Source organism: Callithrix jacchus, chromosome 10 (assembly GCF_049354715.1).
Source record: "Callithrix jacchus isolate 240 chromosome 10, calJac240_pri, whole genome shotgun sequence".
NCBI classification, from domain to species: Eukaryota; Metazoa; Chordata; class Mammalia; order Primates; family Cebidae; genus Callithrix; species Callithrix jacchus.
The window spans coordinates 100479930-100506998 of record NC_133511.1 but is presented as its reverse complement, the minus strand read 5'-3'; the positions used below and the strand labels follow the sequence as shown (position 1 = coordinate 100506998).

The following is a 27069-nucleotide window of genomic DNA, read 5'->3' as shown; positions in this document are numbered from 1 at the left end:
CAGGCTTGAGCCACCGCGCCCAGAGACAGGGCTCTTTTGACATGTGGTCTGTGTGTCTAAGGTTCACTCTTATACAAACTCATGGGCGTATTTACTTATTTATTAAGGGGCTTTCGGTGGGCTCAGAAAAATGTATTTCCTTTCTAGCAAAAGGAAATACATTCCTCCTCCCCCCCCCACACACAGATTAAATCAGATTTGGAATTCATTTCTGTCTTCCACGGTCCACAAGTGTGGGAAGAAAGTTGCCCAGGTGCCAAGGCAAGAGACTGAAGGCACAATCTGTCCCAGTATAATAAACAACTGATTACTTAGTTTTAGCAATGATACCAAATATGTTTAGAAATAATCACATAATTATATAATCAATCTTATTAAATAATTATTCTTTATTATTAATCTTTGCTTTAGTATTATAGCATAAAAACATTTTAGTCTCATAGTATAGAAATAACCTGGTGAAATATAATTAGAAACCAAAGGGACATTATGAGAAGTGATCAGGAGACGAGAGTGAGAGCCTTGTGGTAGTGCCAGCGCCTGGGAAGGTGCCCATTACTTAGCAGGCAGGCCTCGCGGTAGCGCCAGTGCCTGGGAAGTCGCCTACTACTTAGCAGGCCGTGAGGGGGAGTTTCCCTTTCACTGGGGGAGTTCAGAGAACGCTCTGCTCTGCCCCGCTCTTGAGGAAGGTCTGACATTAGCCAGGCCTGCCCGTAGACATCAGGGGCTTAAATGCCTCTCTGTGATGCTGTGCTCCGATGGTCACCATCCTTGTCCACTTTCATGTTCCACTTTCCCATCTGGCTCTCCTTTTAAACTCTTAGAAGTTGTGAGTAGTAAGAGTAAGAGTAAGGGAATCCTAAAAGCCTTTGATCTTTCTGATAAGTATGGAGAAAAATGCTGACATATGTGCCTCCCTCCCTTGCATCGGCTACCTGAAAGGGAGGGGCCCCCTGTACTGTAAGCATGTGATTTGCTTGACCCTATCAGTCACGTCAGATGATTCACTCTCCTTACCCTGACCCACTGCCTTGTATACAATAAATATCAGCATGTCCCGGCATTTTGGGCCACTGCTGGACTCCGCGCCTTGGTGGTAGTGGTCCCTCGGGCCCAGCTGAATTCTTCTCTTATCTCTGTGTCTTGTGTCTTTCTTTCCTGAAATCTCTCATCTCCGTACATAAAAGAACACCCACTACACCCTGCGGGGCTGGACCTTGCACATAAGGAGAAGTCCTTAGAATTCAGAAGGGAAACTTAGAAGGCAAAGGCTACAACAACTGAATGACCTGGCTTAAGGGACAAGAGTTCCACGTGGGTCACAAGCTGGGTAGAATTGGTGTAAGTGAAGCCACATCTGTCCCTTCTGAGTTTTGACCAGAAAAATTCAAGGCAAAATCCAACCAGAGATTTACAGAGCAGCCCAGCAGAGTGCAACTGTGATGTGTCCACTCCCAAGCCTTCTGAAAGCTTACAAGGCTCTCCTGACCCCCTGACATCTATGCCATCCATTATTTCACAGTTGCTGGTAACTGGTGATTGCAGAGATTTACCCTCATTGTATTGTGAGATTGTGGTAACAATACTCCAAGTATGGCTTGGATCAGAAAGATCCCAGAAAGACTTGGGTCCAAGTCCCGGCTTGCACTCTTGTGGGATGTTATGCGTGCTGTGTTTTCTTAACCTTTAAGCCTCCGTTTCTTCATCAGTAAAGTAAAACCAATGCCTTCCTTATGAGGTGCTTTTTGAGAATTAAATGAGGAAATGTACTTAAATCATTTAGCAAAAGACTTGACTCTCTTCAAAGTACCTGGTACTTAACCAATATTAGCCAATCATCTCCAAGATTAAAGTGTATTAAGGCAGCTTAAATGTAAAGTGCCTCTTACTTGAACTTAATTCTTCATTAACTGGTCAGCCACTTTTGGTATCCTTGGTTACAACCACTCAAGACCTCCAGGCTTCCTGGTAATTAGGAGCTAGGAGCATAATTATCCAGATACATGGGCTCCTACTCTACATTATTTGTGTTCTCTCTTGATAGGATAGATCGGAGATAGGAGGGAAAGAGAGAGAGAGTCTCTATAAGACACCATTCTAAGGAGGAGCCTGCCTCAAGTGTCCTAACCCATATAACCAAAGTGAGTTCCACTGGGACCACTTTGTGTCCCCAGTGTCTGGCATTTAGTATGGCACACAATAAATGTTAACTTGGTTTAGTGGGAAGAGCATTAGGCTGAATGTCTAATGACCTGGACTTTCATATCAGCCTTCCTACTGTTAAACTGTGAGTACTTAGAGAAGACACCTTACCTTCGGAGGCCTCATTTTCTCTATCAGACAAGGACGGAGTTGGATTTGAAAATCTCTAGGTCACCAGCCAACTCAGCCCTCTGCCTCTAGAAGGCTATGTATCTTTCTCACTTACCCTACAAACACTCAAAGAATCCACATGACTCTCTCCTGCCTGCAGAGAAATGGCATTTCACTCTGGTGTCAAGGTGGTTATGGTATAATGAATGCGTCAGACAGGGTGGACTGACCAGGAAGAAGAAACAATTGGCAAAACACAAAAGAGAGTGTTACCAGCATCCTGCTCTCAGATTACATCAAATAAATGCCTTTCAGCACGCAGATATGAGAACCTGCCCCATGGAAGCTGGAGGCAAAGAATGGTTTCAATTACAAGAAATGCAGCAGCTACTGATTCCCTTAGAGAGAAGGCTCCTAAGTTGCTACACACTTCCCCAAAGCTCCCTGCCATAAATTTCAGCATCTTGGGCCAATTAGAACCATTCTTCAGTTCTGAGACAATCCTCGCCTGAGGAGCTGCTGAGTGGCCCCCAATTGAACAATGAATAGGGAGCCGGGAGGTGACCCCACCTGGTGCCCTGATCTTTGGTGGTCTTGGAGGCCCCATTGTCCCTGGGAAGAGTGGGGAGAGGGAAGTTTCACCACCTGCTTTCCTGATGATTCCTCTCAAGAGTTGTAAATTGTTTCGAGCTCCTTAATTCTCAAAGAGCCAGAAAAATCCAAATTCTTAAGAAAAGGAGATGCTTTGAGCTTTCAAGGCTTCATTCTGAGGACAGAAGAACAGGATTAATCCCATGAAACTGAATGGAAACTTGAGGTGTAGTGTTAAAAGGGAGAAAGGGTTCTAGCTGAACCATATAAGAGCTGAGCCATCTCAGGTGAGTTACTTCCCCTTTATGAGCCTCAATTTCTCTCCCTGTAACCTGGCTCTAATGAAATTCAGCCATTCCTTTATTCAGCTGTCATTTGCTGCCTCCCTCAAAGAGAAGTTAATGGGAGTTAGAGAATAAATAGACAAAAAGCACCAGCAGAGAGTCTGGATCATAACAAACACTTAATACGTGTCCATTTTTTCCCTTCTCCTACAGAAAGATGAAACCTTGGACAACTGGCTTCAGCCTTTCCCGCTACAAAGGGGTCTCGTAGGTTCTAATTTACGATGTGTTTCCACCGTAAAAAAAGATTATTTGCACTTTAATAATCTGCTCTTTCATCTCAAACAACAGTCCAAAATCACACTCTCATGAAATTGAAAGCTGATGAGAAACCGACACACATGTAAATACTCCTATTAAAAGGTGCAAAAGCCTTACTCACTTCTGAGGTGTGGCTGGGAGCGGCCAGATCTTCCTTTCTGTAGAGGAGAGCATAATTAAGCAGCTAAACTCAATTAAAGGTATGTTTGGAGATGAGAGAATTGATTAAAAACTATTGACACACTTTATGCATTCAGAAGCTGGCCCCTCATTGGCAACCAAGAAATTCCAAGCCTGGGCTTCTGGGGAGGAAGTGGGCTCTGGGGAACTCCGAACTTCTCAGAGTGAAAAGGAAGTTCCTCTGTTAAACTGCCTCTAGATAATCAGGCCTCTAGAAAGGGCCCTTCTGTACTTTGAGGCCAGAGAACAGCACTGTAAAGAAACAATTACATTTGAGAGGGAGAAAAACACCATTTCTTCCTCCAGCCCCACCACCCACTGCCGGGACAGAAGGCAGGAAGAGGCTGATCCTGCTGAGACAAGCAGCCTGGAAGATTGACTGTAATTGTGCAAGTAAAGACAGGACCTGGAGTGCGTTTCCCACTTCACTTTCACCAGCTACAGCAATAGCCCTGCTTCCTGGAACGTTCCACGCTGCTTCATCTGCTCAGCAACAGTTGTTCCAGGAACCCTGCATGCACATAGTGTCAGCTCGCTGGTGTATCCTCCTAACCAAATTCAATGAGAGTTGATTGGCTAATGTTTTGCCCAGAAATGGAATGAAAATTTCCAGAGGCAGCTGGAATCATTTTCAAGTGCAGCAGGAACACACTTGGGGCAGAATGGTGAATGGAGAGGTCCCGAGTGTAATCATAACAATGATCTTAAGTATGCCTGTTGAATGCTTACTCCATGCCAGTCATTCTATCAAGGGTTTCATGTCTGTGATCGCATCCGTCCTTACACAACCCTAAGCCATAAATGTATTACAACTCGATTTTAGAGAAGAGAAAATTGAGGCTCAGAAAAGTTAAGTAAACTGCTTAAGGCCACGTAATTGGTGACTGGCAGAACTGGAACTCAGTTCTATCTCCGCAGTCCACACGGCTTTCTGAGCTCCCAGGACACCAAAGTCAAATCCCCCTAATGCATCCTTGACAGCCAGGACACTCAACTATGTGGGCTGGAGTAAATCTTCTCAATTCCAGCCTTTGGAAGAAGATAGGAAATCTGACTCAGGGAGACCCTGGTCCCTGCTGGCATATTAGAAGAGGGGCTTGTTTCTGAATGTCTCCCAGGGCTCTGGGAAACTGGTTTTGGAGAAGAAACCAGATGAGTTTTCCAGAGTTTTTAAACAATGCAGAATACAAAAGTAGCTGTTGACTTTAGCCTTCCAAACAATGCAAAGAACAGGAAGCTCAAAGAGATAATCGGGCTCCTTTCCTAGACCATCAGAAACTATGCAGAAGGAAGCCTGGGGATGATCTAATGCGGCTTGTTTCTGAGGAGAGAGAGCTGCCCTAAATATGTCCCGGTGGGGAGCCACACAGAGTGCCCCTCTCAGCCCCAGCAAGAAGTAGCCTGGAGTATCCATGCCTTGCTATCCCAGCCCTTGCCCCAACTGTATTGCCTCTAGAGGAAAAACGTTTCCTTCTTATTCCTCACATCCATCCTAAGTGGTCAGATGTTGCGTATGTTCAGCTTCCCTTGGGGTGATGCCCTTGCAGGGAACTGTGGAAGAGATGATCTCTTACATGATGCCAACCAAGGAAGTGGGTATGGGGACTGCAGTGACTCACAGGCATGAGGAGGAAGGAGGGAGTGAGAAAAAATGTGGCCTGTGTACTGACTCTCCTCTGCTTTTCAAGCACTTGTCTCTTAGTCCAATAGAAACAGTAAGTTAAAAGATGATAGACATAAATATATGATAAATATAAATGGATAAACAGAGATAATATAGATATATGACAGATAGATGATAGAACATAGATAATAAATGATAGATAGATAGATAGACAGACAAGGGTTTTTAAGAAGGTGAATTTGAAACTCACAGGCTGTATCCACCATGGTAAGCTGCAATCCCACCAAAATCACCCCAATACTGAAGTAGATATGGGATTTTCAAAAAGCAGAATCCCAGTTCAGTGCCTCCATGTGCTGGGCACTGTGGTGGGAACCAGGAAAGATCCAGGCATTGGATAAGGCAGACAAGGTCCCTGCTTCAATAGAGGTTATGGACCAATAGAGCAGATGGGCTTCTTTTTTTTTTTTTTAATTTTTAATAGAGATGGGATCTGGCTCATCACCCAGGCTGCAGTGCAGTGGGACAATCCTAGCTCACTGTAACCTCAAACTCCTGGGCCCAAACGATCCTCCCACCTCAGTCTCCTGAGCAGCTGGGACTACAGGTGTGTGCCACCATGCACAGCCAATTAAAAATATGTTTTTGTAGAGACAGGGTTTTACTATGTTGCCCAGGCTGGCTGTGAACCCCTGCCCTCAAAGCAAGTCTTCTGCCTCAGGCTCTGAAAGAATTGGATTACAGGCATGAGCCACCGACAAATATTAAACAAGCTGACAACACAGCACGATAAATGTAACAGACACACGAGGTGTAGCAGGAGCCGAGCCCAGTGGAAAGGGAAGTCTTTCCTCTCCAAGACCTGTTCTGTCCCCAAAGGAGATGTGTCTCTCTGAGGAAATGCCATTGTAGCTGAGAACTGAAGGATGGGTTAGGAACCAGCCGTCCAGTCTAATGCTCAACAGAATTCATGATCAGGAAATTCACTCTCAAAAGAAAGCATACATCATTTTGGTATAGAATCAAATGGTAGAATCCATTTCCTTGAGATCTTTCATCATTAGATACTGAAAAGAACTGGCCCCCTTCCTGCCTAAGACACAATCACATCCTTCAGATCCATCTTTAAGCATCTCTGGATGTAGTCATCACAAATGCTTTAACTATATTTAGGTAATAAAGGAATAAGAAATGGAATCCTGAAGGCTTCCCCCCATGATGCTGGATTCATGAGCTAACTGTGTGTAGGCAGAGGACTGGTCCAGAAACCCCTCCTGTTCATTTTGGGTTTATTAAAAGGTTGAGAGGCTAGATTCTTAAGCTTTGGACTCAAACTATTAGGAAGGACTTCTGCCTATGAAAGAGGAACAATTAATACAAAATCCAATAGTCAATTCTAGACAACTTGAAAGTAAATCAGGTCTATTGGGAGTCAATGATGTCCATGGTGACAGCGCTGGAGTAGAAACTAGGGTTCAAATCCTAAATCTGTACTAATTAGTTGTGACCTTGACCTTTCATAACTTTGCAAAAGTTATTAAACTTCCCTCCTATACAGGAGGACAATAATGCCAACCACAACATGAATATGAGGGCTGCTTTAGATAATGGAGCTGAAAACACTTCACACACATTAATACAATCTAAGAGTGCAGTAGAAAAGGGAAGTCGGCCATTTCCCTTAAGGGACATTATCTCATAATTCAGAGAAAGAGATGTTCATCCAGCGTTGTAGTAATTATTTTTTAATGGATCACTCTAGAGCAGTGGTCCTCACGCATAGTGTAGCTCCAACAGTGCTGAGATGGGTTGCAAGTAATGAGTTTCTAATAATAAAGTACTCAAGTATGCAAAAGACTGGCTGTTTCTTGTAAATTATAACAGATTTAAGGTTATTCCCTGATATGATTCTCTTTTGTGGAAGAGAGGAAAGGACAAAGTTATAGCTATTATCATTGAGTATAAACCACAGATCATCTAAGCCTCAAACTGCAGTGTGTCCCCTGTGTGAGCTCTACCCATGAGGTGTGTCTTCTCAGAAAAAGGTTGAGGATGTGGCACAGAAACACAAAAACTTAGCTTTGCCTTCTTTCCTTAGCCCAAATAAAGCCTCAAACCACAACTCTAGCAAGTAGATGGACTCCCTTGCTCATTGTAGCACACACTGTTACCAATGCAAAAAAACTTATTCCACCTGAAGTGCAATTTTAATCAGAAACCCTGAACTTGTGCTTCAGGAGAGGTGAGATCTCAACTCCCAGCTCCAGTGGGTGGATCATGATTGGTCTAAGTCAGGCACTGTGGTCCAAGATCTCCTTGCCAGTGATTGGTTAGGTGTGGGCATGTGACCCCATTCATCCAATGAGAAATAAAGAGAAGTCAATTAATGACTTCCCAAAAAGCCATTCCTCCAACTTAAGAAGAAATGTTTGTGAATATGCACTCTTTCTTCTGCTGCTAAATATTGATTTTTTTTTTTCATAAGATGCCTGGAACTGTGGGATTTAGTTTAGGAACATGAGGGGTGTTTTAACTGCAGGAAGACACTGGGAGTGGCAGAATTGAAAGCTGGAAAAATAAACCTGGGTTCCGATAATATCATTGAGTTACTGGAGTCATCCCAGACTTCTTGCCCTGGGAGGTAATATTTTATGGGGGTTGATTGTTCTGTTACTTACAGAAATATTCAGCCGGTGTGTACTGATAGGGATATACCAAAATATACACAACAGATAACAATCACACATGAGATACCTCATGGTTTGACGCACAGATGGGTTATAGCTTATGTTCAATCATGATAGCTATAACTCCATCCCTGTCTCTTCTGCCCAATAAAGCCAATTTGAGTAAAAGTGAGTGAGAAAGATGTTATCATCATCATTGGGGGAATAATTTTATTCTCATTTGCAAGACATAGTTGTTTACAACCAAGCATTTGAATTAGCTAATGCCTATACTCTACTAATTTTTAAATATTTCTATTATTACATGTGCTTGCATCTGAAGGCATCTTAAATGATGTTTGTGGTTTTGTTTTGTAACCATAACTATCTCACTGTTCTGAAAGCGTCTACTCTTGTCATCTCCAGGAAGTCACCAGAAGCAACGAACTAATGGAGTGAGGCCCTAGGAGCCAATGGTTGTACATCCATATTCCAGAGTTTGTCTTACTCCTCCTGCCTGATTCCAAAAGAGGCACCTGCATGCCCTCAGACCACATCCTGTAAACCATCCCTTACATATACACTAATAAAACTCTAGCCCCAAACTTCAGACACAAGACCAAGGAACTTTCAGTGAAATGGTTAAGATTTGACTCTAAACAAATGCTTGACGCTCAAGATCCCAAAGTAAATTATGAATTTTCCCCGGTAGCTTAAAATAACTTCTATGCCATGTGACACTTTTTGATTCTCTAGAATTTTGGTTTCCCTTCTCCCCAAATGTGTGCTTCTAAAATCCTGAGTCAGCTTACAGGTTCCCATGATTTTCTTCCCACCAGTGTCTATTACAGGGCAGACATGATAAACCACTTGCTTTCAGAATTTTGAGGAGTACACTTTTTTTCTTGCTCTCTTACTCAGAAGGCCCAGTGGTGAGACAGTGAAAGGGCTGGTGCAGCTCTGAGAAGTCCAACAAGGAGGATCCCCAAGGAATTACAGGGATCCTGGAGACATAGTTACTGCTGTTCATCCAACAGGTCTTGGGAGGCTTTCCCTGATGCTTTAAATCAGATAAGATCTCTGTTATGCTCACAAGATCGAGTGCTTCTCCTTCATAGCACTTACCACAAGTGTAATTAAACAAAGCCATCATTAGTTGTTTACTCTCTGTCTTCCAGATAGACTGCAAGTTCCAGGAGAGACGAGACTATGCCTCTGTTGTCTACAGTGGTATCCTCAGTGCCTAGCAGAGCACACATACTGGTGTTCGACAAGCGTGTGTTGAGTGAACAATTGAATCATCTGAAAACCATTGATTGTTAACTCACAGAATTGCTGAGAGTGTCTGGGCAAGGCAAAGGTCAGGTTGCTCTGGGCCTTCTCGTTTCCAAATGTCAAAAAGGATCAAAACAAATACCAAATATAGATGTGCAAGATACTGCACAGGGAACTAGTTCCAAGCACCACGAGGGGTTCAGTGCAGCATAAACACCTACACCATTTCCTGTTGTGCCACCAAAAATCTCCGTACCCTATTATCTTCCGGTTTTGCATTCCAGGTCTTCTTGTCCTGATCAGATTGTTCTCCTCTTGTTTAGCCAGTGCCCTCTCCTTTATCATCTCAAAGGATAAAATGAAAAGAAAGCCAAACAAGTCAGAAGACCAGGGTTTTGCCACTAACTAGTTGTATGACCTTGAGAAAGTCACTTGCAGTCCTTGAAACTTCTTTATCTTTCCAATCAAACAAGTGAGCTACATAATTCCTAACACGCTTTCCCATTCTGACATGCCATCATCTTTGGCTTTTTTGTCATCAGCCCATGATAACTTCCCATATAGGATCTGTTCTCTCTTTCTCTTTTTCTCTCTCGTTGAACCCACATTTTGGTGCTGCTGCATGGGCCCAGCTCAGCCTGTACCTTCTAAGCTGTCCCATCAGCCCTAGTAAAGCATCTGATGATTATCCCATTCCCACCTCTAGCCCTTTACTGAGTTACCCTAGGAAGGGCACTGAGAGCCACCCTGGCAGGCTGAATCCATTTGCAAACCTCAGGAAATGGCATAACCAAGAAGCCTGAGCCAATACTGGGCCCACCTAGATAAGGAGGGGATGGCAGCTTGGAGGAGACTGCTGAGCATTCCAAAGAATACAGTTTCAATGATCGGGGTCAACCAGCAACAGGAGACATAGATAGAGACGAAAGTTACCCCAGGTAATAATAGGACCTTGTAGTTTTATATCACGTGCTTCTGCCTACTAGCACAAAACACTTTCACACCAGCAGGCAAAGGTGGAAAGGTCTAGGGGAGGCAGAGGGATTATTATCCCCCAATGGTTCACACAGTATATTGAACCATTAGACAGATAAAGCCAATAGCCCAAGGTCAAACAATTAGGCTTTCACAGGGTGGGAATTAGAGCAGAGTGTCCTAATCTTACCCAGGGGCTATTTCTGGTAGACTTTTGATGGAGCCTTTTGTTTATACCTTGGTTCTATCTTATCTTACCTGCGCAGGTAGCTAGCTGGCTTTTTCCCTTGGGGATGAGTAGTGGGAAACTTGAGTGGCCCAGAGTTAGCTAGCTGGCCAGCCTGAGCTCAGAATCCAGCCTTCTTGACTTGGATGCACCAAGCAGGACCCAGTGAGCCCAGTTCGTGGAATGCAGCTGCTGTTTGCATTTGGGAGGCAGAGAAGAGCTTCTAGGGGCAGCTGAGAATGCCGAGGCTCCAGGGCTGATAAACGTTGTAATTAACGTGCACATACCACCCTTTCATCTTCAAAGGCTTTACTCGCATTAGCTAGTTATTCCTCCTGTTGCCCCCATGGGTGAGGCATCACGTTTGTCTTCTCAGTTTGCAGATGAAGAAGCTGATGAGGAGAAGGCACCCTTTGCCAGAAAATCTGGCCTTTGTTCAAACAGAGGAGATATCTGGCTCCCAGCATCTAACTTCATGTGGATTAATGGGAAAACAAAATGGGAATGAATCCTAACAAAAGGCTCTAGTGACTAAACTCTTCCCTATGGGTAAGAGACTGCCTTTCTACTGTTCTAGAAGGAGGTAGAATCTATAGTATATATGGCTAGTTAGCCAGACTCTAGAATGGCTAAACTCCCGGAGGACTCTACACACAACTATCAGAAACATAAACAAAGAAAGCCTGCTGTTCTACTACAGTGATGTCCACGTGATGCATGGAGGTCGAATTCTACATAATGTGCCCATGACAGACATCAATAATGGATCACAGCACTCTCCATACCTGAGCCAAGGTTTGACTTCTTAGCACAGCATTCTAGGAAGCCTCTAGGAGTCACGATGGGAAATGTTCCATGAGCTAAAATCTATTGGCTATACTGCCACTGTAGGTCTTGTTCGGAATTCACATAAATTGCCACTCTCCCACCTAGGCAAAGTTGCCAAAGTTCTTTCTCACCGTTGGAGGCGGCCTTCTGAACTCTGTCTAGCACTGTCTGAGAGGGTGATTCATGAGAACTTCTGAGTTTCTGGGGCAGAAAAATTGAATCTTCTGCCAGTTGACAGTGCCACTGTTACTTGATTGCCTGGAATCTGTCCAACCTCCTCTCTCACTGTTCTAAACGTGAACTCTCTTACCCAGAGCAGACTGACCCCTCCCCTGGTCCCAGTCAAGCCATTCTTATTCCTCCACTTTAAACTCCTGGCTCATGCTTTGCCCTTCCCTGGTTTTTCTCCTTTCCCCTCTCTCTGCCCATCTTCTTTTCCACATCCAAGTCATCCTCAAATTTCTTCAAGCCTTCCCATACAATCAAGATGTCTGTTTTTCCTTATCTTCTGACACTTGATTATGCTCTCCTACATAATTCTTTCACCTGTTTTACTTTTCTTCCACCAAATGGTAAGCTCCTTGAGGACAGAAACTAGGTTTTCCACTTTCCTCATTTCTGTCCACAGTGCCAATACATTTTAAGGAAATTTTATGTTGGCCAGTTTGTCACCATTTATAACTGGGGAGACAGAGGCAACCAACAAGGGAAGGACCTTGCCCACAGTCACCCTGTGACTCAGAAGGGAGAACCTCTGCTGGCTACGAGTGGGTTCTCACTTCTCCTAGAATACTGTGTCTGTATGATTAGCTGGAGATACAGGTGACTGAATCCTATCAGCAATAACTGAGGGCATTGCACAGGATGTGAGATCTGAGCCCCTCTGGGATTTTATTTTAACCCAATGGTCAGTGGATTCCAGATGGGTATAAAGTGAGCACAACCAGAAGGAGCTGTGATCTGACCAAGGTCATTTAGAATGCCAGAAATTAGCCTTACGTTATAGCCTCTGACGCACTTTGACAAACTCCTGAGTCATGCAATCTCTATGATTTCCTTTTTTTCTTTCTTTTTTCTGAGCAAGAGTTTCTCTGGTTTTATGATGATAAGAAATTCTTACTGGGGGTCTGGAAGGCTCTCAGTAGAAGCAGAAATTCACCATCTCACAGGCCTGTCTTCATGCCTTGATGCGGGGGAAGATTATATATAATATTGTGTTTTGTCTTGCTCCCACCCACCTAGTTACATAGGATACTAGCGCTCACCCTCTAAGTACAGTTTTGTCTGAATATTGTGGTTCATTTTGCACCCACATGTTGCAGAGTTTGCTTGAGGAAAGCTGGCAAGTCCAAGGTGCTCATGAAGCTGAGAATGAAGGGAACAATTTTTCTCTTCTTCAGGGGTTTGGCTTTTTTGGTCACATGAAGCAATGATTTTTAAAGTACAATACAAAGAGTACATTGTTCAGACCCTGCTGGTAATCCCAGAGCTGACTTCCTGGTTTCAGTTGTGTGCCTGGGACATGCTGCTAACTTCTCTGGCCAGAGCTTCTTCATCTGCTTACCTTCTAGAGGAGTCTGTGAAGTACTAAGGGCAAAGTACTTTCTCCCTACGAGTCATGCTTGCCCATTGGAGTTAGAGTGTAATTGGGTCCATATGTTTGTTTCTGGCATGGATTAATAATTCACTTCTGACATTTAATACAAATCAGGCATCAATTTTTTTTGACACTGCATTATGGTCATTTTATGTTATTCTTTCCATTACGTTTTATGAGGCCTAGGTGTTAGTAAGCCTGCAGAGTGGTGAATTTACAGAACATGAGGTCTGGAAAGGTCTAGATCAACTAGAATCCAACCCTCTAATTTTACACATGGAAAAGTAGAGGTAAGTAGGGGTGAAATACTTTGCTTGACAGCACATCAGTAATAGAGAGAAGCTAAAATACAATAATCATTTCTATTCTCGGGGTATCTTCTATGAACCAAACATTTAGCTTTAGACATTATGTGCTAAGCATTGTACCAGACCCTTACCAAGTGCCATAGCCCAAGCTCATGCCGCTCTTAGGTGGCGAGAGAGGAATGAACTGGTGTGGATCCTCCTGTCTATTACCATTGCCCTTATACCTTCTGAATAACTCTCCTCAAAGCCAGACCTCCTCATTCTCATTACACCACACCAAGCATCTGAGTATATGGAGGTGATTTTTAATCTGGGAGGTCTTCACACCATTGCTTGAATTGCCCCTTTATTCCTCTAACATGGTGACCAAAAATCCAACAATCTTTCTCTGAGTATTGTTGAGAATATGATTTTGAGGATGGGTTTTTTTAAAAATATATGAGGCCAGATTTGGAAATAAAGGTGGGGATAAAGAGGCAGCCAGACCTATAGGAAATCCAGATCCTCATTCTACTGGACAAAATATAATGAGCTCTAAAATTCCCCTGCTTTGCCTAACATTTCAAACCTCAAGCAAAATCCTTTCAGGCTAAAGAGTGTACAGAGAACAGAAATTTCAAGGGGTGGTTGGGTGGGTGGTTGAGGATTGCTACAAGCAGCAACAGAGAAAAATGAAAAAAAATTTGTATAGGTCAGAAAGAAGAAAAATGGTGACAAAGAATTAGACAGACCTACAAAAATCACAAACAAATAAGTGACGAAGATGGGTTTGCTAGCCAAGTCTAGAAACGTTATTAATTCGGTCAGCCATCCAAATATTTACTGAGCACCCACTATGACTGGGGAACTGTGCTGACTGCTCAGGCATATTGTGAATATGAAAATATGGAGAGGGTTTGGGCTTTTCCCTAAGGAGTTTTTATGCTCAGTGGCAAAAGAGAATAGAGAGCCGTTACGTAGCATCCCTTAAACTTTCTCTTTTTAAATGGAGATATGTTTGTGGAGTTTTTATGAATTTTCAGTGGGGAACAACAGGAGAGAGTAAATCTCTCAAAGGAGTCTACAGGAATGTACCTGACCTCTAATGATATTGTAAAGACAACTGGTCTTACCACAGAGGATCCACTGCAAAAACAAACTTCCTGGTAGATTTTTTTCCCCAAACTTTTATCCCCTCTGTGTGTGCAGCACTCTTGGAGTTGCCAGAGGGGGTTTTCCCCTCCCTCACTTGCAGGCAGATGTGGGCCTAGCAACTCGTTGGTAGCTGCAGAGCTGACATCAGCTGGTTTCCTGCAAGATGGTGCGTAGTTAGCCCTGTTGGATTCTGTTTTTTGGGCTGGACATACTCAGCAGAGGCAACATCTGTGATTGGCATATAGTAGCTACCCATTTAGAGTTCACAAAGACTGGGGCTAGGGGCTTGGGCACAAATGCCCTTCTAAGCCAAAGGCAGCAGACCAGGTGTTGTCTGCATGGAATCGTTCGTTTCACCCTGGCATCTTAATGTGCATAATGGTAAATACTTGTGAAGAGGCTTCATGTTATCACGTGACTATCTTGGAAAAGAAGTGGAAACAATGCTGCCCAGTTCCATGATTGGTGTGTGGGTCTTCCTAGAAGTCACTGTAGACCTTTTTAAGTGCAAAGAGACGCACTAAAATTGAAAAAAAAAAAATGTTGCTGGGGGTAGAATCTGGGTTGAATCCCTATTCCCAGGCAAAGACCTGGGTCCCTTCCTGTGGACTGAGCCAGATGTTCCTGGGGGGCCTTGCCTCCTCCCTTCCTGGGTGGCTTTTCTGTCAGTGAGGGGTACCCAGAGGAAACTCTTTGCTTGCTGATGGGATGGTCACATGTGGGATCAAATAGAAGCCCGATCATGTGGTTGAGGCTAGGGCTGGAGAGAAGGGCTATAGCACGCTTCCTAGCTCTTACCAAATTCCTTGTGCCCTGGATGGCTCCAGCCCTACTCTTGACAGCCTCTTTCTCAGAGTATCCTTCCCTCCCTCATTCCTTCTGGCCAGTAGAGAGAAGACCCTGGAACCAAGGGCCCTTAAGCTGAGGGCAAGTATTTTGCCGCTATTTGATTGACTCATTTCCCAGTCAGTTTTAGATGATGGAGAAACACTAATCAGCCATTGTCACCTTTCATCCAGCTAACAAATAATAAAGTGATAATGAACAAACAATTCAATTCACATCCCTTTCAGCCCTACCCTATCCCCAACTTTCCATCACATAGAAGAGAGTAGCGCTTCTATTCAGAGATCGGAACGAATGAGTCAACTTATGCACTGGAAGAAGTTTCCATTACAACTTCTTCCTCCATTTTTGCAATTCTAGCCCCTTCCTCTGACATCATGTTTAAAAGCTCTGTGGATATTATAACCTCACCCACAACTAGATTCCCAAATGAAGTTTTTAAAAACAACCAAAGTACTACCAGGTACAATCATCTGGGTTTCTGGGGTGCCTCAATATCTTAATATACCAAGGGAAGCACTCTAATGTAGTGACAAAGAGCATGACCTCTATAGGCAGACTTGAGTTTGAATCCCAGAGCCATCACTTAGCTGCATGGCCTTGGGCAAGTTACTTAAATTATCTGTGCCTCAGTTTCCTCATATGTAAAAAACAGGTAACAGTACCACCTTCATGAGGTCAGTGTTTTTGTTAAACAAGGCAGTATATCGGAAACAATAGAATGGTGCTAGCACATGGTCAACACTCTGTAAGTGTTTGCTATTATTACTAATAGTGGTGAGGGTTCTCAGAAACGTACAACTTGTGCAAAGATGCAAGCGGAAAAAGCATAAGAGCTTTCAAAAACAGATGAACTTTCAGGCACTGCCGAAGGAGACTTGCAATGCCACCACAGGAGATGCTCGGAATGACTGGTCTATGTGAATAATCTCTTCCCCTAACCCCAGAGTTTTGCAATTAACCTTTATTTTTGAACGCTGAAGACTTGGAAGTTTCTGGGACCTGAGTGTTGCAAATCACCTCCTTGGTGACTCAACCCCTCCCCACCCACCTGAGATCTGTCTGCCCACACTTGCACTTAGCAGGGACACTTGCCTCAGGAGGACACACCCGGGCAGCCACTGCACCCCACACTAAGGGAGATCTGGCTCTGTGAGTTTCCATTGTTCCCCACCCCCACAACAACCACCCTCTCATTCTGTGTTTGTCTCCCTGTGTCTCAAGTCTTGCTAGGCAATCTTTGGGAAGACAGAACCTGTCCCAGTTATGGGTAATTTCTGACATCACAAGCTCTGTGGAGAGGAGACATGGTTTGCTTTTGTCAAAGTGGCTCCCCACTGGATGTTAGGATTCCCTACAGATTTGCCCCTGAAGAAGCTACAGTAGTATCTGGTCAGATGACAGCTTGATAATTGCCCAAAGAGACCCACAGAGAAGTCAAGAAGTGCAGTAAGTACTTCCACTTCTCTCCTCTGCCACCACCTTCCAGAAGCAGGCGTGGGGGCTGGAGGAGTGTGGGCTGCTCACCCAGGGATCCCAACCTCATATCAACATCTCCAAAATAACTAGAACTACAAGCTGGCTGCTGCTGGGGAATGTTTTGTTTTGAGGCTTAAATTTGGGGTTGGTGTCACCATCTCACTGGCTCCCACTCCCTTCTCAGCCAAACTATCTAGTAAACCTGTCTTTAGACAGATGTCTCCAGCCGTCACAGCAGGCAGCCACCAAAGCCACAAACAAACAGATGGGTGAGCTCACTGTTTAGGGCAGACCAAACATGAGCCCTGTGGTGGGCAGTCAACCAACCAAGCGCTCTCCTCAGCCCTGTCCCAAGCACCACAGCCGTCACCACAGTTCTCATTTACACATACATGTATTTGCACCTTAGCCATGCTGACAGCATGCTTCCATATATATAGATACCATTACTTTTATATTCTAGACATTCATTGCAGTTCAACAGTTATGCATCAATACTACTGGGATCTGGGCCCACAAAAGTGTGACATGATCTCTGGTATCAGGGGACTCCCCCGGTGCCACAGAAGACAGGAAAAGATACATTGGAATTTGTTTTGTTGTGGCTATTTTCCCCTTTAAGGGATGAGAAAGTCTTTAGCATTCTTTGGCATCACCAATTCCCACCACACACATAGATACATCAGGCACGTACTTACAGGCACACCTGTAATGTGTATATGTCCACATCCAGCAAACAAGAATCAAACATGTGGCTTATCTTGGAACTTCACACACTGGGGTGATTGAGCAATTGAGAGCAGAGGAATATGAAATATTTCTCTCCAAAGTACACATGTCCTGAATCAAACATCAATTTGATTGACAGCCTCCTAAACATGTGAATTTCTTTATGCAAAAAGCATTTTTTAAAAGTATTTGGCTTCAATCACATGAAGTCATGCATTTATTTGTGGAAAAATATATAAACATTTAGTCAAAATACACACTATACATCAATTGTAGAATGTTTGCATATTTGAGATCCTGACTGTCCTGGAAAATCTGGAAGGCACAATGACTGTATCCACGCCAAGCCAGACTCCAAAACCACAAACTTAGAAAGCACCCTTTTTGGTATACTCTAGCAAATTGGGCAGTTGTGGGGGATACACTTAAAAAAGAACCCAAACCCAGTTGGACAGTTGTGGGGGGTACGCTTAAAAAAACCCAAACCCAGTTGGGCAGTTTTGGGGGATACGCTTAAAAAAATTCAACCTGCTGAGTGAAAAGTGGGATTCAAATTTAAGGTAGAAGGCATCATCCTACCCTGCAATTCTAAAGAAAGCCTGTGACCTTCCCATTAAAGCAGGGACACAAAGGAAATTGAATCATCAGCTTCTTGTTGTGCAAACCCCCAAAATTTCTCTCTGAGACAGAAAAAGATCCCCTTTAAAAGCTACATGGTCCCTGGTAGTATCTGCCACCTGCTTCAGCTCATTCTTTTGCAAGAACCACTTCCTTTTCAGGCTCTTGGGTGGAGTCAGCTAAAACAAAGGTCCTGGGGAAACACAATTGCAGTCACTATCTTGTCCCCAGCCCCAGCCCCAACCAGGAGGCAGTGCTGGGGAGGCCCAAGTGACATCCCACCACCTCCTCTCCATCAGGGGACCCCAGCCTTGAAGCATCTGACACTGTAGGCTGATCTGAAACCTCACTTGGGTGGCCATGTGTCACCTAGAACTACACATTGGGTTTCAGTTCAAGACCCATGTCAGCCAACTGCCTGGGGTCTCACAACCTACTACTGAGCATGTGAGGAGTGGGTCTCTGGGTCAGTGCATGTGACATGCTTGCTGGGTCAGAGTGAGAGCTTCTGTAGTGCCTCTTTTCTCGTTTTCAGGCAGAGGGCATTGCCCTAACTTGTCTCATAGACAAGCAACCACCTCTCCCTTTATTCCAAGCATGCAAATGAGAGCATGTCTAGAAGGGCAGCTGGACTCTGATAAGAGAAGTGACTTATTTTAGTTACAAATAACTTGGTTGGCATCTCTGACAGCTGTGGCCAAACCTGGGGAGAGACAGGCCAGGGCAGGGCAGCCAAGAGTCCTGAGCCTCCGGAGGTAGAGAGAGAAGCCACCCATGCAAGGCTTCACTCATGTTGGCCATAGCAGGAAGGGAGTGTGGGAGAACCACACACAGTTTCCAAAGTCCTCCAGACACAAAGTAACGAATCAAAGGAGCATAAGCATTGGAGTCTAACATGTTAGACAATGGGGAAATCCCAACTCCACCACTGGTCCTGGGGCAAGTCATGCCATCTCCCCAAGCCTCGATCTCTTTATCTATAAAATGGAGTTAAGAGAGTGTGTAGGGCTGTTGGGAGGCTTAAATGAGATATCCTGTGCTACCCCCAGCTTCATGTCTAGCATAGAGCCAGTGGTCACTGAGTGGTATTTCCCAGGGACTCAGGACTTAGGACCCTGCTTTACATAGGACCATATGGTACCATAGCAGAGTGTCAGGCTTTGAACACTTCAGTGCTTCTAACCATCTAGCGATGTTCCAGGAGGTGCTAGAAGCCCCAGGACAATACAGAAAATCTTTCTCGAACACCAACTTTGCTATATGGTAAAAGTATATATATATATTATTATTATTATATTAAACTCAATTTGGGTATATTGTAGAGTAATACATAAAATTGTAATGAGTGTGTAAGGCAGTATTTAAGGTGTGAAACAAATGTTACATCAGTAGACCACACCCTCCCTGTTCACTGCCGGGGGTGGGTTTGAGGCTCCCACAGTCCTCATGATGGCGATGTATCAGAGACCAAGTGTATAAAGAGTGCCCTGCCCTAATATCTTAACAAGTCTCAGAGAGGGGAAGTCACTAGTGCCTCTCTTTAAGGTTTTCTAAATGATCCTTGGAGTTCCCATCTCTGAGTCTATGACAATGAGTCAGGAAATAGCTCCTGAATGAATGGAAAGGAATCTGTCATAAACTAAGAATTTCATGCTGTCCAGCATCCCCTCCTGTGTGGGGCAATTTGGGGAAAAAAAAAAAATGGAACATTTTCCTACTGGCTGCCAGCCTCCCACACACAGACTTGTCACCATGCCTTTGCAGGAAGTAGATGTCCAATGTGTAAATGGGGAATCCCTGAGTTAATTGATGCCAGCCCCAACAGAGATGAAGCTTTGCCTCTTTGCTTCTTCACATGGGAAAACACAGCCAAAGATCTAAGTCCCAGCAAGAGGTGGAGTCTCTAATGCTCAATTAGAGAGAAAGGAGCAGAAAGGTGTGTGTGCCTGCCCCAAGCCCGAGGGCTCTTAGATGCTCTCCTCTTTCTCAACACCAGGCACGCAGTTCCCAAGCAAAGACCCCCTCACCCACAGAGAAAAGGAAATGCGTGCGCATGAAGGACTCATCCCCTCTGCCATCCAGCAAGGGTCACTTTCTTCCTCCTGCACAGGACCCCTAATTCAACAATTCTATTCCCCAACTCAGAGTTTCTGGGTCCAATGTCACTTAACTACATTTGGCCATTTCTCCACTTTTTGCTGTCCCATACACAGATTGGACCCCTTCCTCTTTCCAAAAGCCTTGCTCCTTTCCAAAGTTTTCTCATGGTTGTCCAGAGCCCACCAACCCCCAGAATGGGGCAACAAGAGTTCCTTTCCTTTCCCCTTTCTCCTTCTTCGTCCGCCTCCCCCCATCCACCCCATGCCCAGACCCAAGCCCTCTGACAAAGTCATGTCTCCTTTCCAAGTCTCAGTTCCTGCCAAACAACTTTACAAGCACATGAAAGCCAGGGCCGGGGCAGTTATTGCTACTGGCACTTCATTGTGCTTCCTCTAAATGATGCTCCGCAAAGAGGCCGTGGAAATTCAGGGCAGGAGGGAGCCTGCCAGTCTCTGGGAGAACCCCAGGGGTTAGGACACTGCCAAATATTTGGAGGTGGGGCCCTTTAGAAGAATCAGGGAGACAGGCTGGAAGGAGTCAGGAGTCAGAATGCCCAGAGACAAAGCAGAAGATGGCACTGGTAGGTGACACACAAATAAACTCCCCTAGAAACCATAGGGAAACCATCAGGACCCTCTTCTCTGAGGCCAGGCCCAGGCCTCTCTGAGGCCATCTCCCTGATCTCCAGCTTCCCACTTCTCTCCCATTCTGACTGTTTCTGCTTTTCAAGGGCCTATTTGAGCTCTGGCTCCTTTTGGAACTTTTCCTAAGGCCTAGGGTCCACCGAAATCCTTCCCTCCCTGAAATCCTTTTCGAGTGTGTCCATCTTATATTCTAATCCAACACATTCTAAGCCTAGGCTTTGGAACTCAGTGGAGCTGGGTTTTCATCCAGCTTTGCTCCTGGCCGTGTGAATGCCAGCAAGTCACTTAACCTCTCTAAGCATCAGTTTTCCTCCTGTCAAACAGGCCTGATAACAGGAAACTTCTTACTAGGCCATTATGAAGGTAGAATGAGATAACACATGGAAAGGATTTGACATAATGCCTGGCACAGTGAAAATATACAGTAAATGGTAGCTGGTGCCGTATTCCTTTTTTTTTTTTTTTTTTTTTTTTTTTTTTTTTAGACAGAGTCGCATTCTGTCATCCAGGCTGAAGCGCAGTGGTATAATCTTTGTTTACTGCAACCTTCGCCTCCTAGGTTCAAGCGATTCTCCTGTCTCAATGTCCCAAGTAGCTGGGACTACAGGTGTGCACCACCATGCCCTGCTAATTTTTGTAGTTTTTGTAGAGATGGGGTTTTACCATGTTGGTCAGGCTGGTCTCGAACTCCTGACCTCTGGTGATTTGCCTGCCTTGGCCTCCCAAAGTTCCGTGATTACAGGCGTGAGTCACCATGCCTGGCTGTGTTATTGCTGTTATTATTTCAGCTTCAGTAGCATAAATCCGAGATCCCCATATCCCCACCTAGCAATGACCTCCGGCCCACACAGAAAGGGAGATGTGTGTGCACAGAGAACTCATCCTGCCTAGCCTCTACCTAGGGTCACTTTTTTCCTACTGCCCAAGGTATTTAGTTCAAGATACTTTACACTGGGTACTCAATCTAAAGTACCCAGGTGGGACTGTATATTTCACTTCCTCAGTAACCACCCCCCCTTCCAAGAACTGGATTAATAAATATTTGCTGAGTATAATTTGCTGCAGGCTGAGGTGTCTTAATGACCCAGCTGGCCCTTCTTAAAAGAAAAATTAATTTTGGCTAGTGATAAGCAAATCGGCCAGGTAATTATCTGTACATATACAGACAAAGAAAGACAATGCTTAGAGTTGAGCTGTGCTAGAGTACCTCACAGGCAGCCTCTCCCCTCCACAGCTACTGACAGGCACCGACCCTGTTCAGAGATGTGCTATTGGAGCCCTAGCTCCAGGGTTCCTGATGTTGCCCTGATATCAACACTCCTCTCTCTGCTCTGAGGCTACCAGGCAGGGAATATGAGACACTTTACTGCTGGGATTTCCCCACACTGATTGGCAGAAGCAGGAGGTAGCAAGGACTAAGCAGCTGGTCCAGTGGTTGCCTCTCCTATTCATGCTCCCTGTCCCAGGCTGGAATCTCCTGGAGACCCGCCCTAGAGCTCACCGCAGAGCTGGTTCAAGCCTCCACAGCGCTAAGGTGGCAGTGACAGTGCGTACTGTAAGCTTTGGAACAAAGCTCAGTGGGGAGTTGGGAGAACCCAGGACTTCTTTCTGGAAAGCCTATTGCCAGCCAGTCTCTCACGTGCAACTGTGACCCCCTGTGTGACCACCTTGATAACAGCCACTTGCCCTGTCCCAGCCCCAGTCCCTACCCCGCCTAGCTCTGCCCTGCCTAGACACAGCCCGGTGGGGCTTGGTGAGCCCTTGGGCACAAGAGCCTGTTAGTCCAGACACCGACCGCGCGCATCCAGGAGAATGGTTACTTTCTGCCATGTGCTCCAGCTCTAGCGACCTCGCCCAAAACTGCGCGCCGGCAGCCTGCCCAACAAACTGCACTCTTTCTCTTTTCGGTTCAACCAAATGGTGCTGCCACAGACACACTCTCCAACGGTTTAGCGCCGATCCCAGCCCCGCTTTCCCGAGCCCAGTGCACCTCGCTGGCAGCTCACTCGACTCTAGTCCCCCAGGGCCAACTCAGCCCCAGGGGCTACCGCCGGGTCGGCGCTGCGCACCCCGCACCAAAGCTTAACAGCTGCCCCGGCTGCCCCGGTTGCGGTGGGCACTCACCGATCTGCGCCAGGCTCAGCTGCACGAGGCAGAGTCCCCAGGCTGCGCGCCACCAAAACTTGTCCATGGTGTCGGGAGCCAACCGAGGGCGCAGGCGAGAGGAGCTGGAGAATCCCGGGGGCGCGGGGCAGGGGCCGGTGAGGAGGGCGGACTGAAGCTGGCAGAGGCTGGGGTCCGCTGGGCAATGAGGCTGCCTCGGAAGTTGGCTGCAGTTTTTATTCGACAGCTGAAAGTGACCTAAGACGGAGGGAGGGAGCGAGCGAAAGACACACCCAAGCGAGAGGGGCTGTGACTAAGCTGCCGGCAGAGGTTTAAAGAAGTAGCGCGTTCCTCGGCGGAACCCTCTGCCCTCGCCCAGCGCTCTACTGAGGTTGTAAATCGGAGCTGCCGGGGACCGGGTTGGGAAAACCGGGTGCTTGTGCCTCCGAGCCCCAGCGGCCCTTGAGCTCCCGGGACGCACCGGCTTTCTTCTCCCGCTGGCCCCGAGGCGTCAGGACAGAGGATGACTGAATCCTAAAACCTCGCTCCGTTGGGTTCAGCCTTTGGCCTCTCCTTCCCCGCTAAACTTCTCTTTGAATCCAGCTGGAGAGAGATCTCTGGGTTTCACAGGTAGTTGGATATCCTGGGAGAAGTTCTGGAGACGAGGCGAGGTCTTGCTTGCCCTGGGTGGCGCGGTGCCTCCCAGCCCCCAGTGGAGAGTGAGGGATGGGGAGAGTGAGGGGTGGGAAATTGGTGAATCTTCCTAGGGGAAAGAGGGAGAACTCATTCTTTTCCCCCTGAAAAATGAGGGAAGTCCACATGGCTTAAGTGAGTTTTTGCTTCTTGTCAGAACAGCTCAGGGAAAGCTACAGGTGGCCGGTCATAGGGCTGGCATTTGGCTCGGCCAACCCATGAGTTCAAGCCAGTGGGGAGCAGGCACCTCTCTCCAGCCACCCACATACATGCTCATTTATCCTCCTAAATATCCTTCCATCCATTCATCCATCTATCCACCCATCTTCCCTTATGTCCTTGCAGGGCTCTCGCATCCATCCTCCTGTCCATCCACTAACAACTTAGGTCCATCCATCACCCCTTTCATCCATTAATCCAACCACACACTTTTTAATTTATTCATACATCCAACCACCTATTCTTCTGTTCATTCTCCCATACAACTTCTCACCCATTGTTTCACACATCCTTTTTCACGTCTCTTCATAAACTCACAACAATCTACCATCCTCCTCTCCACCCATCCACCCACACACCTGTTTATTGATATATCCACTCATCTCCCATCCATCCATGATCGACATACCCACCTATCATTTTATTCATTCTCTCATCCACCCATACATTTATCTATTATTTTTTGCCCCCATTATCCTCCTTTCTGTGTAAACATTAATTCATTTTCCCCCATCTCTTCTACCCAGCAGTTTTTAAAGTAGAGATTGTTATATTCTTCAAGGGAAGCCTTTTGAGATTGAAATATCATACTTGAATGATAACTGTATATTTACCTATAATATACTATGCTTTAATATTTGGAAATCAAACGCGGTACTTATTGTTCATGTGAACTACTAAAAGTAAATCTGCATGGACTTCTTGCTGCGTGAGTTACACAGAAAGTGAAAGTGATAATCAGTGTCTGTGGCAAGACTGAAGGAACCATGCCAGAACTTCTGAGGGAAGGTAAGATTTTGTATTTATTTCAAGAAATTGAAAAGTTGAGAGAAATGCACCCAACCATCCACCTACCCATTCATTCATCAAATATGTCATAAGTGTTGCAGGGTATCAAGGTAAAAAGACCTTGCCCTATTTTCAGAGCCCTCGCCCTCTGGTAAGGAATCAAACTCCCAAGCCGGCCATTACCACACAAGGTGAAATATGCTGCAAAATATGTGTGTTCAGGGTGCTACCATTCCTAGAGAAGGGAGTCATACTCTCCTGGAGAACACCAGGCAGTCTTCACAGGGGAGGTGATATTTGAGACAGGTCTCAAAAGAGGAGAGGGAATTCTTCAGATGAAACTACAGGGATGAGTCATCCACTGGCAGCACTATGTAATGACAAACAGCATGGATGGATTCAGGAGCCAGAACACCTAGGTCCAAACCCTATCTTGGCTGCTTCTTAGTTGTGTGACCTTGACTAAGGCAATTAACTTAATTTGCTCAAGTATAAAATGGGCTCATTAATAGCATATATGTACTTTATAGACTTGGTGAGGATTAAATGACTCAAAGCCCTGCATGTATTAAGCATTAGATTTAGATTTATGTGTGCACACAGCAAGCACTATAGATAAGTGTTTGCTATTGTTACTAAAAGCAAAATTGTGTTTGAGCATAGAAAAGTGAAAGAACATGGCTTGTACAGAGAATGGAGAGCAACGTGGGTTGAACATAGATCAGATGGATGGGTCGGGGAAGACAGCAGACATGAGGCTACAGATGTGGGAGAACAAGGTGTGAGCTATGCCAGGGAGTTTGAACTTGAATCTGTAGGAAATAAGGAACCAATGTACATATTTAAAATTATTATTATTATGTCACAATATGCATAACATAAAATTTGCCATTTCACCCATTTTATTATTTTATTTTATTTTCGAGATGGAGTTTTGCTCTTGTCACCCAGGCTGGAGTACCGTGGCAAGATCTCGGCTCACCGCAATCTCCACCTCCCGGGTTTTAACAATTTTCCTGCCTCAGCCACCAGAGTAGCTGAGATTAAAGGCAACGCACCCCCCCAACACGCCCAGCTAATTTTTTTGTATTTTTAATAGAGATGGGGTTCATCATGTTGGTCAGCCTGGTTTCCAACTCTTGACCTCAGAGAATCCACCTGCCTCAACCTCCCAAATGCTGAGATTATAGGTGTGAGCCACTGTGCCTGGCCCATTTCACCCATTTTAAAGTGCATACATCAGTGGTATGTAGTACTTTTACAAGATTGTGCAACCACCACCATTGCCTAGTCCAGTGTAAATTTTTCAGGTGCAGAGATTCCTGTTTGACTAAAGACTGCTCCTCTTGCATTTTCAGGAAGAGTGTTTGAGACTGAAAAATCCATGTCTGAACCTAGTCCTCAGCACTCAGAAGCTGGCAGGCCACGATGCAAAGGGCTGCCCGTCTGGAATGAGGACAGGGCCCCAGAACTCCCACCTGAAGAGCAGGTGCTTGGAAAATGCTGCCAGTCTGCAGGAAAGAGTTGCTGCTGCCGCTGTCTGTGACCAAGAGGACACTTCATTTCTTCAAACAACTGGGGGTCAAACTGGCTCCTGGGTAAGGCTTCAGGCCCTACCCATGTGAGAAACCAGCCCTGGTGGGTTCCATGGACAAGAGTACAGGGCAAGGAGTGGCCTTGTTCACCTCATGCAACCTCCAGGCATTTCAGCCTTCTTTTCTTGGAGGAAGAAAGTGAAGTGGATAGTCACTAGGAACAATGTGTGTTTTACTGCATTTCATGGAACCTGGAGGCTCCTTAGAGACCCTTCAGAAGCAGACACAGTGGTCAGAGTAAAAGCTTAAGAGTAGGCTGTGCCTCTCTGTCCTCTGTGCCCAGTCCCCATCCTGACTACAGAAGTTTCACCTGCATCAGTTTTATATACCAGACTATTGCATGAAATTTCATTTTGACAAAGGACTATTTTTAAAAAATACATAAAAATCAACAAAGTAGGCCATATCAAGTCCTGGTCCCTTCTCTATTAGTGCAGTAAACAATTCCACCAAGGCAAAAGCAGGTCTGAAAGTGCTTCACAAACTATAGAGGGGCATGCAAATTCTAGGGGTTGCAATCAGGATTTTTCTCCCCAGCAGGGAGTATTTTGTTTGCCTGCTTCCCGATAGTTCAGTGAGGGACTGAGGTCATTTGCCCCCATACCACAAATGACTCATTTCAAATAACTGACCTGGTGACTTACTGAGTCGGGGCCTGCCTTTGGGAATTCCTGGATCACCTCTCTGAGCTCTCCTCTGCTCCACTTTTCACTCTAAACACACCCTGCCCATGCCCTGGTCACACAAACTCTTCCCAAAATCTTAGCTGCTCCATGTCTGTAGTGTGTTGCCCCACCTCTCTTTCTAAGCCAAACCATGGGATGTGGGAAACTGGAAAGGAAACTTGATTGATTTGGGTTGACATGAGATCACACTATTTGGAAAGAATCCAGAATGCAAACAGCAGCTTTGGACCAAGAAAGCCCAGGTAT

General features: G+C 45.4%; 1 protein-coding gene across 30 annotated transcripts in view; it reads right to left on the bottom strand.

Moving 5' to 3' along the window:
* Positions 1-23051, bottom strand: part of CD44 (CD44 molecule (IN blood group)) — a 94613-nt gene extending 71562 nt beyond the window's left edge. For all 30 annotated transcript variants that reach the window (XM_078340830.1, XM_009007913.4, XM_009007918.4 and 27 more), the window contains exon 1: positions 22863-23051. In XM_078340830.1, the coding sequence (XP_078196956.1) occupies positions 22863-22929 (67 nt within the window). In that variant the 5' untranslated portion in view covers positions 22930-23051. The remainder of the gene's footprint in view (positions 1-22862) is intronic.
* Between the last annotated feature and the right edge of the window lie 4018 nt (positions 23052-27069).